This window comes from Opisthocomus hoazin, chromosome Z (assembly GCF_030867145.1).
Source record: "Opisthocomus hoazin isolate bOpiHoa1 chromosome Z, bOpiHoa1.hap1, whole genome shotgun sequence".
Taxonomy (NCBI): Eukaryota; Metazoa; Chordata; class Aves; order Opisthocomiformes; family Opisthocomidae; genus Opisthocomus; species Opisthocomus hoazin.
This window is the reverse complement of record NC_134454.1, coordinates 960402-978564: the sequence shown is the minus strand read 5'-3', so window position 1 is coordinate 978564 and position 18163 is coordinate 960402. Positions and strand designations below refer to the sequence as shown.

The following is an 18163-nucleotide window of genomic DNA, read 5'->3' as shown; positions in this document are numbered from 1 at the left end:
TTGACTTTAGATAGAAGGGTGAAATACTGTTACCTAATCTGAACTGTGATTTTTAAATTCGGGCGAAGTTTGAGATAAGGTGGTTATATATTGGGATAAAATCAGACATGTTTAATTCTGTCACACCACTCTCAACTGCACTAGCCTAGTTACAAAACATCTTGTTACCATGGCAAAGGAAAAATGTCTTGGGTGTGTTTTTTTTAAAGAAAAGTAATAAAACACGCTGTCAACAAAGAGGAGGTAGAAATTCCTAAGTTTGTTTTAGAATGGTGTTGTGTGTCGCCTGCAAAATAAACGTCCATTTCTAGTGTTGCATGATGGTGCTGTCTGATGATCTTGCTGAGTTGGGGTGAATTGCAGGGGGAGTATTGAAGTGTGCCATAAGACAAAGATTCCTCTCGTAGGATTGTCACTGTGACTTATAACCTTGTCCTTGGCGTCATGGAGTATCTGAAGGTCGTAAGTGGACTATGCGGTAGTTATTTACGAAGTGGCTAGCAGCTTGCTTCAGAAGAAAGGTTAGGAAATACAAGTAGCAGCAACTTGCTAGGACACATTGCTGTGAATGCATAGTTTTGGTTTTGGGAGCTTTCATCCCATCTGTAAACAATCATGCCTTCTCTACGTGGTATCTCCTGAATCTGTTTATCCAGTAGCTCCATATCTTCTCTTTAAGAAGGCCATGGCCACTAAATGAAGTCCTGTCTCGTTTTAGTAGCCATGTCTGCTTTATCTTCTTCTGGAACTTTTGCCAGTAAGGTATTTCCTATCCATCATCCTTCAGTGATCATTACTTTTTAATTTGTTCCTTTTGTCATATTCCATCAGTTATCTTACAGTATTTTTTATCTCATGCTTTTTCTTCTATCAGTGTCTTACTGCTTTTTCTTCTCACGTTATTTTTTTGATGCGTGCTCATCTTGAAGCCCTTTGAGGTTTTAGAAGTATTTCTAAAAATGTCATGTCTGCCTTCATCTTGTTTGCCACCCTGTATTCTGTTCTTTTCTAAAATCCAGTTAGCTTTATTTCATTATTTGCTTGCTATTGATTTTATGACTTTTTTTCCTTCTTTATTTGATATAGTCTTTTTGGTCAATAGCTTACATACATACAATACGTAGTGTAACAATCTTGAGAAAGATGGAACAGATTTGGAGCAGAGGAAGGGATAAGGCTGAGTGGATTTCAATGAACCAAAAAGTACACGTGAAATAAAGACCATTTAAATGTTGTTATTGATAATTACTAATGAAAAAACATCTTGTCATAGTTGTTAAAATGCTGATGTTTCACAGTTGGAAATCTTAAAAATATCTCATGTTTGAATAGAAACTGCAGTATTAACCAAACTTTCATTTACTTTTCATGAGGCTTTGGAGTGCAACTAGTACTTCATTTTGAAATGGGATTTAGTGTGTAAATCACTGTGGACCTTAAAATTTACAGATATATTTAGCATTGATTCTGATATATTGAAATAGGAATCTTTGAATGATAACATGCAGTTTGCAGGAGCAAAATTAATTCTGATTTTTTTGTAGCAGATCTGATGCTTTCAATTATTTTCTTACAACACTTCCTCTCAGGTTTATAAATATCCTGAAACTAGAGTACATTACAGGGATTTTTTTATTAGGTCTTTTGAAGACAATATGTCACATGTCAAGATGTGCTAGAAAATTTTTAAAACAACTTTTAATGCATAAGTACTGTTTTTTAATAAATTGTTGTTTTTTCTAGACTTGTTCATAAAGCTTTGCTTTGATCAGCCAGAACTCATGAATTGCTCTCTTCTGTTCTCCCAGGTGGCTCGAGTATTCTATTATCTTTGTGTAATTGCACTGCAGTATGTTGCACCATTGGTAATGCTCCTTCACACAACTCTGCTCTTGAAAACACTAGGTAGGCAAAATTGGATCAACAAAAATGTGTTCTGTTCTGCACAGGGCTTTTGTATTTTCAGCTTACTAAAGAGAATTAAGATGTGCAGGTACTTGCAGTACAGAAATACGTTGTAGTTTCCTGCTATTTAGAACAAACTGATGTGTGGCTTTTAAGCTATCCTGTTCTGTTGCTGTGTTTGACATCTTTCAAGTGTATGCTAACTTGTTTGATTTATTTCTGATAAATTGTGTAAACCAATAAATTACGTTGTTTACTTCTGTTGAAATACTTGTCTTTTAAAAAAGTATTTTAAAAGGGAGTTATATAAAGCATGGTTGTTTTAACTTGTAAGCATCTGTTTAAAGGAATTTTTTCCAGCTTTTCGATCTGAAGTGGGCTTTTTGAACAGAAATCGTGAGATATGGGGTTCATTTCACTGTTGGGCCATCTGATGTCACTGTGGCGGTTTTTTTTTTGTTTCTTTCTTGTGAGGCAGTTCTTTCACAGCCTGCCGTGTAGTTGTGGCATTGTCACTGCAAAATGTCAACGGAAAGAGATAGGCTCTATTAGGCTGTGGTTCATCCCATTCTAGAGGAGACATCTACATGTGGGGAGATGAATCATACCCAGCGCTGACAGGGCTCACATATATGTGTTAGAATGTCAAAAGGTAAGATGAATCCTACCCTAACAGCTTACTAGTACAATCAGGAAGCCAAGCAGTTGAACACCGGTAGTAGCACTAAGTTATAAAACTTCAGGACTTTTTTTGTGTGTGAAACATATATTTAAGATGATCTGTAGAGTGACAGAAAAAACAGAACTTGAATTTGACTCTGCAAAAATCTATTACTCATTTCTTTTTAACAGGTAATTATTCTTGGGGCATCTACCCGGAACTGAATTCTGACACTCCAATAGAAAACAGTCTGCTTCCCAGTTCAGTTTATTCTGAGTCTCCACCTGCTGATGGAAAGATGAAAGTAACTGTATTACAAATAACAATGGCTTTGGGAAGCTTGAAGAATATTTTCACTCCTCTCCTGTTCCGGGGACTCCTGTCTTTCCTCACCTGGTGGATTGCTGCTTGCCTCTTTTCTACAAGCCTTTTTGGGCTTTTCTATCACCAGTACCTGACTGTGGCGTGAACAGGTCAACTGACAAAGCAAGTGTGAGGTCAAATAGTAGATACAAACCCAGGTACCCAGGAGGAGATGAAGAGAAAAGAAGAAAGCTGTATATGAAGAGAAAACATATCAGAATTTTTTTTAAGCACTTCCTCTGTGTTCTCAGGGTGAATATTCTTACAACGTGTAAAATCGCAACTGGGTTTGTTATTTTTGTTACCGAAGTGGTGGGTAACTAATTGAATTATAGTATTGGGACTGACTGACGTTGTGTGTCAGGTGGTGGCGAGCGTGCTGAAAAGATACAACCTCTGAGTATCTTGATTTCCAAAAACAGCAAGCCAGCCTCAAAACTGTGTGTTTTAAGCATCAACAGTCAGTGACTGAACTGTGTTAGAAGGGTACTGGGTGTAGTAATGGTGGCTGCCTATCGATTAAATCTTGAAACTGAGCCATATAATGGAAGGAGAGAGGGGATAAAAAAAACAGAATTCTGTTGGATAGCTATTGATCACTTTTCTCCATGAAAAATGAAATAATCCAACAGGACAAAAGAGATACTGTATATTACAGTAAGGAAAGTTGTATAAAATTTAAATTTAACAGGAATAGATGTATAGACCTGACAGGTATTGCTGCCTAAATATTTTGCAGGAATGCTTGTGTGGTAACCAGGAGAGTTATAAAAAAATATATTATTTCGGTCCCTGCAGTCATTTTGAATTAATGGCCATCTGTATTGGTGCTAATATTGATCCACAGATTTCATTTGGATCTTTTAAATTTATTCTTTTCAGGTAGTCTATAAATTCCATTGAATTCACAAAATAATAGGAGTAGATTAGTGACACCAATCAAACATTTAAAAACAAAACCGTTTAATCCTGCTGACTGAGAGTGTATGTATCTGTGTAATGTACATATAAATATATATTATATATCAAATATATAATATATATGAAGTTATAAAGTATGGAAACTTTATTTTAAATTACTGAATGTATCTTACAGGGCCGTGGAAGAGGGATGTATGTGTATCTAGTAATTTCAAAATCCCTTTTGAAATGAAAATTTAATTTTTTTTTGAAAGTTTAGTTGAAAGGGCTATTTGTTTTTGGTGCCTCTTCAAAGGTACTTAGCTATGCTAAAGAGCTTAGGTTCTTTTGGAAGAAAAGATCTACTTAAACTGTTAATCTCGAAACTTCTGCTCTGTCAGATCATCATCTTTTGCCACTCTATTCTGTGTTAACTTGGCCATGTAGTAACAACTAATGTCTCTTGGCTTCAGAAACAGAGTTTCTGTATAATAAAACAGCTATAGAAAGGAGGAGCAAAGTATTAACTTTGCAAGTTTTGCTTAACTGGAGGGATAGATTCCAAGTGTAAGACTATTGCAAAACAAACTAAGTTGACAGTTTTTCAGATGTTTTGTTTAATTGCAAAACAGGAATGGGGATTTATATGCAGTAGCATTTTTTAAAAATTAATATTACACTTTGCAGAGGTCAGTGGTTTTTTTTGACTAATATTAGCTGGTTTTGTGTTACTGTTCTTTTTAATTTGTGTACGGCTTTGGCATATAATAAGCGTTTATAAATGGAAAAGCTTAACTAAGTATTTAATATGTAGCAAACCTACCATATGGGAAAATGAACTGTCAATGAATGCAGTAAACCAAGAATTTAAGCTGGTGATAAACTGTCTTACAATGTTGAATGCCTTTTAAGTTATTTATTAGTTTATTAATTTTTGTTTACTAATACTAGGGAAAGATTTGTGTACACCAGCTAGTACCTGCTGCATGTGTTTGGGATGCCTGAGAACACCTTGCATGATTCTGCTGGTTTCATTGCGGTGTTGTGTGTCAGTGCTACTGGTGTCGCAAGCTTTGTTTTGTCATACCAGCTTTTCAGAACTAACGGGGACAAAGGCTTAACTCTGCGAATTGGGCTAAAGAAAAATATTTGACTTCATAGATGCAGATCTCAAAACATTCCTAGGAAATGTCTTTCAGACGAACAGAATGACAAAATATGACAGGTCCAGCAGTACTGGACCCACTTTCTGTTAGTTTGAGGTGTATCATTACTAACAGAATTAATAAAGCCAGCTTGTAAATTATAGTTAGGTATCTCATGTTAGTGTTTTATTCAGGAAAATAGTATAGTGCGGTTTGATTCTGATGGTGAACTTGGCTGAAGAAGCTCACTGTATAGGAGGCGTAACCTGTTGTTGCAGTCTGAAGGACAGGCATGAACTTTGGATAGCGGAGGAGACTTCAAAATAATGTTAAGTACCAGAGTTTCTGTTGACATAGGCATTTATTCTGAAAGCTCGTAAGTAACAGTGAACTGTAGTTAACACAACATTACATCCAGCGAAGGTGATTGTGTGTGTAGCTGAGCTTCACGGAGCTTTTGGCAAGAGCTCACGCTATCTTCTCCAGATGTCACACTGATCACAGTGGAAGAAAAGGCACCTGGATGTGGCTGACATTAACGCTTCTGGCCATTTCTGTTCCGTTGTTCTGCAGAACTGCATGGCTGACCATCGGGTCAGCGGTCTGATGCGAGTGGGAGATGGTCTTTCTTTGGATCCACTTCATCTGTACATGAGTTTAGGAGGCTTATTAAAAACTAAAATGTAGCAATAAATATCTTTGAAATGCGAGGTGACAGTGAAACTAGGGGGAGCATATCGATATGGTTGTGAGCAATGCTTCCTCCAAATGCCTGATACGCTCAAAAGTGACTTAAAGTAAAATAGCAACCCTGATAGTCCAGACTTCCATTTATATTATGTAAGCTTCAAAGTTGTATCTGCTCACTGCTTTATGAAGTTTCTTTAAAACAGCAGCTGGCAAACTCTATTATTTTTTTTTTTTTCCCCCTCCATGGAGACCTTTATCAGCACTGCGGGAGGGGGAAAAAAGCATCTTACAGAAATGGAAAAGCGGGTAGAATGTGAGATTAGTGGTTTTTATTCAGAATTCTTAAACTTTTTGCCTTGCTTTTTGCCAGCTACCTACTTAGTTTCTGAGAAGTTTTAGAAGGAAAGGTGCCTTTGACAAAGAATCAGTATTTCTTACTTTCTTCCTTCCCAAATTCAGATCTCCCTTTCTCATTCCAGTAATGCGACTTGTTAGCTTGGCTTCTTTTTCCTGTCTATAGCTTTTTCCCTACATTCCCTACGCAGAAACTACTGGGCTAAATTAGTTCAGGGTTGTATTTTGATTTCCTTTGTTTTGGTTTAAATTAATCTACTTTTGAAGGATTACTTCCTACAAATGGCTTAAGTAACTTTGAGCTTTTATAGCTGAGCAAACTTGTTTACGATTGTGTAAACACTGCACTTTTATTGTGGAAGTCCCTTTAGACAAAGTATTAAGATCTTAATAAATCCAAGTCTTCCAGCAAGTTCAGGGACGTCCAAACATAACACTTGAGCTATTTCTGAGCTTAGAGAAGTTGATTAGTAAAAAGAGAATGGATTGTAACAAGCCTATTCTTCCACTTAGTAGGCAGTGTTCTTAGGCAGCACTTATCCTCTGTTGATACCTTCTCAAGCTATAGGATTTGCTAGGTTTTGAGGTATTTTTAGCTGCACAGTTTTCCCTCTTCGAGACTTCTCTTGTGTAAGAATCAACAGATGAAGAAACAGGAGAAAACCAAGTGACATCAGTACAAGAAAACATCCTTGTACAGAAGGTCATGCTTCAGATAATTGATTTCTGTGGCAGTTGTTCTTCACTTTCTTTGAGTCACAAGTACTGGAAGATGTCTGAATAGTGGTACACGCTTACCAGGGTTGTAAAGTCAGAGTCACGTACAAAGAAAAGTGCCACCAAGATACATCAACACAACAATTAGGTAGCATAACCTCAGTGTACAAAGTGGTTAGCGAGTACGGAAATTTCAACTAACCTCAAAGGAAAAATTAAAAGTTTTGTGTTTTGTCACAGTAACTACAACTAAATAGTAATAGAGGTCTTGGATTTACCGCATAGAAAATTTTGAGTATCTAATCTTGAAGCTGTTGGAAAGCTCTTCAAGGTAAAAGGCCTTATGCCTCTTTAGTCTCAACGACCTCAGTTTCTCCTTTTGAACAGTAGCTTGTTTCCCCAGAGAATATTTTGAACAGTTTTTAAATGTTATGCTTCATGCTTTGTCATACGACACAATTTGTGCATTTATTTGTTAGCCAGAGAACCCCCAGACCTAACCCCACAGTTTATTTTGTCACGACAAAGTTACTAGAATGTTCCAGTTAAGATTGAGGAATTAAGTGACCAGTGAAAACGGAATAGTTGAATGAAAATGAAGCCAAAGAAATCTGTGTGTTTTCTTGGAGAAATCTTTCTTGTTATGGCTGAGCAAAATCTTGGTAGAGGAAGGCAACAGCAGGTCACTTGTATCCTAAATCAAATGTTGATGTTTACCATTATGAGTAAATAAGACTGTTATTTTCAGCTTCTGCAGCCTAAGCCCCAAATCCCAAACAGTAAATTAAGAGCAATATTTTGACCTCACTGATACGTACTCTAAAGAGCTTCTAGGCAACAAGTATTAAAGCCAAATCTCTGATCTAGTTAAGCAAGCTGATGCAGAGTAGTCAGTCCGTGCTTCGGCGTGATTTTTGTGCAGCGTCTTCAGGAGGGTCTGCTGCGCTGCGTGGCTTTGGCAGCGCACGCACTGAGATGGATGGCGTGTCTAATATCTGCTCCTCGTATGAGACCCAGAGGTCTTCCTCCCCTGTGGGAGAGATCCTGAGGCCGAGATGTTGCTTCAAGGCTGCTTTTACTGGCGTCTGTGTAATGCTGCACTTAACTTTTTCAAGTCTCTCACTGTGGACTGCCATGAGAGTAATGCTGCACTGGACGTTGTTTTGCATGCCAGTGTATGTGTATTTTTATAATTTTGATTTCAATGGCGTTTTTAATGGAAATTATTTTTAATCCTGATACCATGGATCATCTTTTCGTTTTTTAAATTAATATCAGTGCCTGCGACTAGAAGTCGAATACTTCTACACTAAATTTTTTTTAAAACTTGATGTCCAGACTGAAGTATTAAGAAGTATGCAGTTTTATATTGAAGTGTGAAATCCACCTGTAAATACCAAACCTTCTCCATATGTGATTTAACACATCTGTCAAGAATCCTCATTCAGATTTGCAGCACTTCTCTCAACAACTTGCGATCTGTATGACTCTGCTGTTTATAAAACAAAAAACCCACCTCAGTAGAATTTTGAGAGTAGATTTTTACAAAGTCCTTGTTAGCAGGCCACTTCTATTTATTTTATGATGCTGCTAAGTATTTTTTAAGACCTGGCTTAAAATGTCTTGTGCTTAAAGTCAACCTTGTTCTCTTTTCGTGTTCATTATGACTCTGCTTCCCATATATGTTCTAAGCTTCAAGATTACATGTTTTTAGTATTTTTGATAAAAACCTAGGACAAAGAAAAACACACTAAAAATTTTATTTCATAAGTACGGTTCATACCCATGTCATGATGTGCCAACAAACAGGTTTTATTTTTTCCTGTCTTCAGTCATTCCTTTGTCCCGTTGTTAACAGTCTTGCACATTTTCAGTATGTATGTGTTTCTGGGAAGAATACATATACTCTGTAATAGCAATCACAGGAAACTGTCTAATGTTTCAGTCTTCCCATTTGTATGAACAAATATTAATGTAAAGATGCTATTAAATAATTCAAGCCTAAAATTTCTCATAAGGTAGACTTGGTACAGATTGCACAGGGAACATCCTCCACGCTGTACATATTTTACTTTAAAGATGTCTCTTTGTTTCTGGGGATATGCATAAATTCAGTGGTGTTGTTCTGTTAATAGTCGTGGTCTGCTTAAGCGAAAAGCACATGAATATTTCCTACTCTAGAGCAAACCGAAGAACAAAAGACTCCCCTACCTTCATTTCAGTATTTGCCAAATGGGAACGACTCTGATGTTATTTGTATAAATTCTAGCTTCCTCTTGTTGCTAAATTACTGTCAAAATATGTTTTTTGTAGTTACAGATTTGCAAGTATTAAGACCGTTCTGCTTCGCGGTGAAGATGGTGTCAGATGGTTGTCACCTTACGTGACCTGTCCTGACTGGTGCCACATTACCTGCTGTTCCAAGGCAAATTGTCTCTTTTGCTTTGTGCTTTAGAGGTTCATCGGGACCTGTGAGCAGGAGAGTGCAGCACATGTTGGAAAAGCTGGGGAGTTGCTCTATTTTGGATTGGGGTTTTGTGGGCGTGTTTGTTGTTTTGTGTTTTTTCAGGTTTTGTTTTTTTTTATAGTTGGCGTGGATAATACTTAAGTACAATTGCTACAAATAATAAACAACCTACAGTAAGATGCATTCTTTTTGTACACTGTAGACTAAAGTGCCTAAATGTGGGTGGTCTCTAGAAGACATGCTTTAAATTTCTTGCGTGTACCTTTGTAGTTATTCTGCTACATAATAGAAGGTTAACTTTTGGAAAGAAAATGCAAGGTCTGCTAGCCCTGAAGGTGGGCTTTGCTATAAAATTGTTGGTTCCTGACAGTTTTTGGCATACAGAACGTCCATGAGTGTTTATGGGTTGTTGCACATGGGAGGCAAATGAGATTCTGAAGAAATCTTTTTCCGTTCCTGTTTCTTTAATGATAATCTAACAGCTTTGCCCACTCCCTGGCTGTTAATATAACACCGGACTGCCACCTGTGCGTTCAGTTTTCTTTTTTTGTGTCTGAGGGAAAGGACACGGACAATTCTCAAAGGGTTGACTTGAACAAAGTTTTATAAGGACACCCAGGGTGTCACTGTTTCCCAGTTGTGTGGGCGCATGTGTGACATTGCCCGGGTAAGTAGTTCTGCCTGGGCTCGGAGAGGCTGCGCTGAACTTCACCGCGTCCGTGTGGGTTTGGGGTGGAAAGAGCTGGGTTGTCTCATGGCTGGCTGGCACCGAGCAAAGTGGCTCCAACAGAAAAGGTGCTGGTTGCACCTTGTGCCAATTTTAGCAGAGATGCGAAGTGAGGTGACAGCAGGTGCCTACTCTTGAGTTAATTACGCATTCTAAATGTAAAGTGCTTGTGACTTGAGATGGTGTTTCTGACTCAAATCTACCAAAGGAAGCCTTCCTCCGAGGAAAGCTTATAGAAGCATTTTGAGCTTTTAGCTCTAAAAAGTGGCCGTAGCAATCTGTACTGTATATAGCACACTGTTTGGGAAAACTTGCTCCAGTAAACTGACTAAACATTTCCTTACACTATGTGTAAGAAATTACATTGGTTTTTTTCCTGTAGGGCATTTAAGAAGCTGTTTTTGTCTTGCTTAATGTTCCTGGGTATCAGGCGGCATTTTTTTAATGTGAAAATAGTAAGAATTGGTTTGTTGTCTAAACACCTAAATTCCTTTAGCATCAGTAAATGTTGCAAAGGGAAGCAAGATTATACTTTCTCACTCCCGATTCATTCTGTTGAAATGTTGTAATTTGACTTTTTGTAATGCACACATTATGAAAATTAAATTTATATCTATTAGTTGCTAATGGTAAAACCACAACAAATCTAAGAGAAACTGTGATGTCTGCTGTGTATCAGCTGCCCTATCAGCTTGCTTGCCTTTGTAAAGCGTTGATCCGTGTTAGGCATTTAATGTCTACTGCAGTGATGCTCATACAGTGTTTTAGTATCCCTACATATACTCTGCCTGCTTTGCGTTTGTACACTGTAAAAGGATAGACTGTTTTACAGTACTTACTCTAGGTTTAAAAAAGCCTTCCATTATTTTATATAGTATTTCCCATATCCAAAATAGGACAGTTTCTAAAGCCAAAGATCAATAAATGTTCATTGTCTATCAGTGTGATTTTTTTTGTTTCTATTTTATATGATACATCCCACTTGTTACCAGCTTGTGCAAAATCTTCAGGTTTGCCAGAGAATGTGTGGTAGCCAGACTATTTGTCAGTTTCTGTGCTAGCCTATATATCTTTTAATCTTCTTTAGAAATAACTGAGTAGACCATTTATGCCCTCCTTTTTTGGGGTGCAGCAGCATAAACAATGTTCTAGTATAAATCCAGGTAATGTCTTCTTCACATGAACAGCAGTTTACCCACAAGGTATTTACCCACTTACGTATTTGATATAAATGTTCTAATTTCTGAGTGTTTCAGAATTAAAATTTGTGAACAGTTTAACTTCCTGGGAAAAACTGGCTGTACGTCATGGTGAGTGGAGGAAATTCTGAGTTTCCCAGTACACTGGCAGGATTTATCACCTTCTTTCTTGACTGTCACCTTTCCTGACAGGAAACTGCTTAAAAAGGGGTTGCATTTGCCGTCTTAGAAAAGAGAAGTAATATGTTTAAAAACACATTACATGATCTCTTCCATTTGTTTCATCCTAGCAGTGCTAAGAAGGAATATACTTAATAACATCTTGCAACCTGTGGTATTTTTAATCTGAAGTTTGGAATATCAGACTTGATTATGTATGGATTTTCTTTCCATGTGTGCAACATGTACAGATTAATGATGCCAAGACTACTCAGATAGTTGTGCAGCAGTAAAAAAAATCCTTGAGACAACAGCCTCCTTTAACCTATAACTAAAGTGGTACCGAAGACCCCTTCAGTTACAAACGAGAGCCCCGTTGCAGAGAGGAAAAATGCCCCACAGTCCCTAGGAGGAGCCAGTCTTGATTTTTGGGGTAGGGATTTGGAAGTGAACAGAACGAATGAGCTGTGGGACCCCCTCCTGAAGGTGATCAACTTGCCTCAGATCATGGGGCGAGCTGAAGATCACGGTTAGGAGGAAGGCGATGAGCTATGGTGGGGGATTGGCCTGCATCTCGGAAGCCATCTCAGCCTTCTGCTTCCTCCATGCAGCCTGAAGCCTGAGACTTCCTGGAGACTCTATCATTCCCAAAACTTTGCAGCAGAAGGGGTCTTTCTTCTCAAGAGGTTTTTATAGTCTGTGCTTTTTGGATGACATGTTGATGCTAGTTTGCTGCTGCAGATTTCAGGTTGATCAGTGGGTGCAGGCATGGTGCAGATGCCTCTCAAGACTTTTTCTAGGCTAGGTTTCTGTGCCCTGCAAAGTTTGTTGTTAGGAGGAGTCTTGCTGTTGCACTCACTGGCTTCAAATATGAGCTGGCAATTTAAGGTTCCACTTCTCTTAAATGCCTGGACGTAAAAACCATTTTGCTCTTTTCATCTGTGAATTAGTACAATTATTATTCACCTTTTGGTGGCTATGCTGTTGAGACTTCTGTGCTACTGTCAAGAAACTCTGCTTTAGAGACGTATCCTCCATCCTCCCCCTGCAACTCCATCTTTTCATTGGAACCTTGCCAGAGGGGTGCATGTCTGATGATGGGAGTTCAAGCAAGCTGTTGTGGTTAGTTCAGGATGTTTCTGTAGGAATTTGGAGGCTCCTTGTCTGTTACCAAAGTCTTCATAAGTTGGACTGGAGACTTTGTCCCTTAGTAGCATCTGTATTCTGTTAAATATATTTTTTTTTTTCTCTTATATATTGTTTTTTCTTTGGTATTTTCGTTTTCACTGCGGAGTCTGCTCTCTGGAGTGCAGTTTTCAGTTGAGGGGTGCTGTTTCCATCGGAGCAGCCTCCGTGGGTCGTCGCTGTGTCCCCTCCGGGGGTTTCGCCTGTGACCAGCCCCGGGCACGCGCTTGACATCTCTGTGCATCCCATGCTCGTATCTCCTCCCCGACGAAGAGGGACACCTGACGCCTGCACTCCCCCCCCACCTGTAGTGACAGACCTAGCTAATCGTTACCTGTAGTGACCTAGCTAATTATTACTCACCCTTTATATACTCGTACAGACTACTACTGTGTTCCTCGTCTTTTTTACTCCCACCCTTGACTGCAAGCCCAGTGCTTTCAACCCTCCCAGGTGGTCACCTCCTGAGTGTTAATGAGACAGCCCTATTAATGTATCTCACAATTAACTCGGCCTCTTGTTTTGCGACAGAAGTGCAACACTTTCTTATCTTGATATTTGATAATTCCCAGATCCTTTTACACAGTACTGTTGCAGTTATTTCCTCGGTTTGTATATAAGCTTTATTCTTTTTTATGAAGTGTAGTACTTGGCACTTTGTTGGGTTTCTTTCTTTAAAACTATAAATTTTAGACCATTTCTCCAGTTCATCACAGTTACTTTAAATCCAAACTAATTGTAACTTGCGTCCATTAGATTTATTGTGTGTTTTCTATGCAAACATACTAAGGTCATACAATCGTAGAATGACAGAATGGTTTGGGTTGGAAGGGACCTATAAAGGTCGTCTAGTCCAACCCCAAGATGCGAAGGAAAACACTGAAAGTGTATTGTCCTCATAGGAGTGCACACGCACGTGTTATGTAGATGTTTACATGTATGTGGTTTTTATATATAAACACCACCCTCATTATATACTCCCTGTCTCAGTGAAATGCCTGTAGTAGTTCTGCATCATGTCCCATGATGCATGCATCTGCTTCATAGTCTTAATCCATATATTCTAGTCTCTTTATGAAAATCTCCTCCTGGATTGCCTCAAAGACCTGAATAAATGTGAGACAGATAGCATCTCTTGCTTTGTCCTTCCCCGTCAGGCCGGTTGTGTGAACGAAGGAAATTAGATTGGTTTGACGTGATCTGTCTGTGGCAGATCCGCGTTAGCTTTCGTTATCGCTTCACGCTCTCAGAGTTTACAGATTGGTTAGGAATCTGTTTGGGGTTTTCATCCATGTTTTGAAATTGGATTGGGTGGTTTGACAGCCCCAGTTACCCCACACTGTCTGTAGTTACAGAGCAGCTCTTCAGCAGGGAAGGAAGAAATGTCCAGAAAATTGGCTTATTTGCTTGAGCAGATTTAGTAGTATTTCTGCTTTTTAGCAAACAAATTAGGTTCTGTTAATGTCACTCCAAAATACTGAGAAATAAGTTTTGAAGTGGTCAGGGCATGTGCTGCTTATATAAAATATCTTTCTTCAAATTTTATTTAGTCTCTACAATCCTGTTTTTACTTCCATTTTCTGTTTCTTCTGATTCAACTGCATAAAATTGTAAAGGGTTTATTTTTCGCAAGCTCTTTGCTGGGAGAGGGATATTATATCTGAGAAAATGACTATGCTAAGCCTTTGACGTACAAATGTTTCATATACTTAACAAAAAATAAAATTTTCAAAACAATGAGAGAAATTTTGTCTGCTGGTGCATATGTGTTTCTAAGCATGTTCTGTTCTAGATGAAAGTGCAATCGGTAGAGACTGAACATACTTAATTACTGATGGTTTCATCTTTCTATACTCAAATAAAAATGCCGGGTGGGAGTATCCGTGTGAAAATACTGATTTTTAGGAGCATCATTGAGGAAGCCTGTTTTGGTTGTGAGAAAATCAGAGATTGAAAAATACCAGTGCACTGAGGGTAGGTTACTGGTGAAGTGAAGAGGATGAGGAGGGTGGGCTTAAACTCAAACCTTAGGGTCCTGGTTTTTCTGTGAAGATTTTGGCACGAGATAAGTCCTTACGACATGAGCAGATCTTCCCCAGACACTTTGCTTAGGCCAATACACTTCCCATTTGTGTGGTACTTCCCTCCCTGTCCTCCATAAAGCTTTTCATAGACTTTCTCCCCAAAACTTCCCCCTGCCTTTCCATGGCATACTCAGTTTTAAGGGCCTTACGTGGCCTCATGCAATGAAGGCAAGAAAAAATAAGGCAAAGCTGTGAAATTATCTGCTACTAACTTTTAAACTCTATTTTACACTGTTTTAAGATTACTTATTTAGATTTCATGTTTGCAGTGTCTTTTTAGCCTGTCTGCTACCTGGTGTAAAATTAAATGCAAGGGAGGAAGGGAGGGGTAGAAGCTGAATGTTGAGAAATGGCTGCTGCTAGTGCATGTGAAAAATGATCGCTATGCAAATGACCTTTCCTTTAGGAAATTTTAAAATAATGAAATCACTTTAATATGCTTCTAGCAGGTCATTCAATTAAAAGGGTTTTAAAATTAAGTTTCCGCTGCTGAACAAACAAAATTGCAGTGAATCTGAATTAGGGACGTAAATAGTTTGTTTAGTGGGTAAATATGAGACCACTGTGTGGTTAGAAACGTGGAGAGGGAGTTTTCCAAGGCAAAGCCTGGCTACCTCAAGGAGAGCTCTGAAATCTGTACAGAGACACCTTGGTTTTGTTTTAGTGTTCTGGTGACTTTTAAACTTGGGTACCTATTGAACAGCTCAGCAGAAGCAAGCTGAGACTGGATTCAGACGTAGCGGTGTTAAGGCCAGTACAACTTACAGTTGAATTTGCCTTTATTTTTTCCCGTGAAAAGTCAGCCCTTGGGAGGTGAGGTCATGGTACAGGATCCACCACATTGGCGTGAGAGTTATTTTGGTTCTAATTCCTGCAGCTCTTGTGGTTCCCTTTCGTGGGGCTGGTTTTAAACTCTGGAGATACCTGAGGAATGTTATTTGCTCGCCTTTGCCTGTATTTTCTTTCGTATGCAATCTTCTGCCGTATTCCAGTTCTGCTCCTGCTTCATCCTGTGATTTTTCTTGTGCTTTGAGTAAATTAGCCTGTTCTGACAGCTGTTTCCTTTTAACCTGTATTTGACTGGTGAATGTGTTTATGTTTTACACACTGTATACGTGGAAGGTTTGTAAGGGAATCTGGGGACTGACGCTTGCTTAGTCTCTGCTGGGCTTGTTCAGCCTGGAGAAGAGAAGGCTGCGAGGGGACCTAATATATACTTACAAATATCTGCAGGGTGGGGGTCAGGAGGACGGGGCCAGACTCTTTCCAGTGGTGCCCGGCGACAGGACAAGGGGCAACGGGCACAAACTGAAGCAGAGGAAGTTCCAGCTGAACCCAAGGAAGAACTTCTTCCCTCTGAGGGTGACGGAGCCCTGGCCCAGGCTGCCCAGGGAGGCTGGGGAGTCTCCTTCTCTGGAGATATTCCAGCCCCGCCTGGACAAGGTCCTGTGCAGCCTGCTCTGGGTGACCCTGCTTGGGCAGGGGGTTGGGCTGGGTGACCCACAGAGGGCCCTGCCAACCCCTACTATTCTGTGATTCTGTGAATCAAAGGGGATGGGTTATGATTAATTTGAAAAAGAGGAGGAGCTTTAATTAAAGTTTTTGCTACTTAGTGACTTAGTTCATTGTGTCGTTTGATGCAAAATATAGTTCCAAAATTAATGTGAAATACTGGTTTTGAACTCACTTTGTAAAAACTGAAAGAAAAAAAGAAGTTGCTGCTTCCAGTTCTGGCGAGGCACTCGTTTTTCTCCCTTGCAGCCATCTCTGTTTCATGTCTGTTAGGTGTGAGATTGCTCACGCACCACACCGTATTGCTGTGTTATAATAAGCTTCGACAGGGCGTCTCTCTTCAGGTCTGTTCTCAGGGACAGAGACAGAAGAATTTTTGCAGTAACAGCGCGTGCAGAAATGGACATACTGGGCAACATACATTTATACTTCAGCAGTGAGCAGCACAACAGGAAGGTTTTGATAAAAAACAAAAGCCAGAAGACCATTCTGTTCAGAGGACTGAAATATTTCTGAGTTAAATGAGTAACTGTGGCAAAACCTGTGTTTTCTTACTATTGTGATCTTCTTTTTTAAGCGCAGAAATTGAGCTTTCCTATTCCCATCCTTCTTTAAGTGTTTTTGATTTTTGTAATTTTTTTTTTAATTGAGTTGTAATATATTTTCATGTTCTTCTGAGTGATCCTGAAATTTCCCCTCCCACACACCAATATTCTTTTAGTTTAGTGGCTAAACTGAGATGGCTTTTATTCACACAACTTCCTTGTTATGAATGTCTGACCTAGACAATTCAATACTGCTCTCTGCTGTGTGGTGTGAGTTATAGGAAAAAAATGCTAAGCTTAACATATTTGTTAACATATTTTCAGTACCCAGTGCAGCGTGCTTCAAGTGTGCATCTTCTCCTGACCGTAAAACACTCACACTATGAAAGGAAAATCTCTGGAGATTGTTCAGCCCCTTTAAGGTTTATTTTTGTTGTTCATGGGGTGGATATTAAAAAAGAAAGTTTATGATTGCTTAGGCAATGTAGCATAAGATAACTGATTTTTTTTATCCACAAAGTTTTTTGAATTTGATTACATAGGAAACCAGAAACGAGCTTTTTTTTTTCCTTGCATCCTTATGACCACTTTTTTTTTTTATGGTTGATGAATAACAAAAATGACAAGGGAGAAATACAGAACAATTTCACACCTGAGATTGAAGGAGTTGATTACTGTCATTTTGATGATGTGCCTTTTATACATCTGCAGTACTCAAGAAAGACTTTATGGTTTGAGCATGAGCATTTTAGAGGGATTCAAAATTACTGAAGAGCTACAAATTTTGTAAAGTGCTTCAATTTGTTAGTGACTCAAGCGGCATTGTAGTGAGTTTTGTAGGGCTTTCAGTACAGTCGTATGCACAATCTAGAAATGTTCTTGTAATCTTCCCTAGGATATTTTTTTCTTTTTCCCCTCTCTGCCGGTTGGTGCTGTTGCTGGTAAGGCTCCCTCTGCTCATATCAACATTTCTGTTCAGCAGCATCATCCTGCACGCAGCCTCAGCCTGGCCTGGGTGAAAGGGAGGGGGATCACTGCAACACCACCCTGATGAAAATATCCCAGTGCTGGTGGTGACGTTAGTCATGCTGAAGGCGCATCACCCCCTTGCTGTGGAAGAAGAGGATGCATTTCACTCTCACATGTTAAAAGTCTAAACAGTTTGCGAAACTGAGATCAGAAAAGGCTTTCTATTTGAAAAAGTTAATCCTAGCACATTTAAAAAAATTAAAAAAGCACTAAGTCATCACTTTCTTACTAACTTTTATGGACATGGAATTATTTTCTTGTTCAAAGTGGTCTTAGATATTGTAGAGAAACTGTCTCCTTATGTGATGACATGATTTGGTTATTTTGAGTGTAAATTACAGCTTTCACACATGCTTTCCCTCGATTTTTCTCCTAGTTTTGCAAAGCAGCATGAGAATAGTACAATTTACTTAGCAATCTCAATTGACTATCCTAGTCAGGCAGGAATACCTGAGAGTTGTGGCTATGTAATACAAATATTCGGCCTTGGAATAACAAGGAGCATTCACATATGCTATCAG

The 18163-nt window shown here is 38.9% G+C and overlaps 1 protein-coding gene across 6 annotated transcripts in view; it reads left to right on the top strand.

Moving 5' to 3' along the window:
• The window catches only part of TMEM161B (transmembrane protein 161B), a 55055-nt gene extending 40847 nt beyond the window's left edge, over nucleotides 1-14208 (top strand). For all 6 annotated transcript variants that reach the window (XM_075447288.1, XM_075447286.1, XM_075447285.1 and 3 more), the window contains 2 exons: nucleotides 1809-1905; nucleotides 2758-14208. In XM_075447288.1, coding sequence (XP_075303403.1) covers nucleotides 1809-1905; nucleotides 2758-3035 — 375 coding nt within the window. In that variant the 3' untranslated portion in view covers nucleotides 3036-14208. The remainder of the gene's footprint in view (nucleotides 1-1808; nucleotides 1906-2757) is intronic.
• The last annotated feature ends 3955 nt before the right edge of the window (nucleotides 14209-18163 follow it).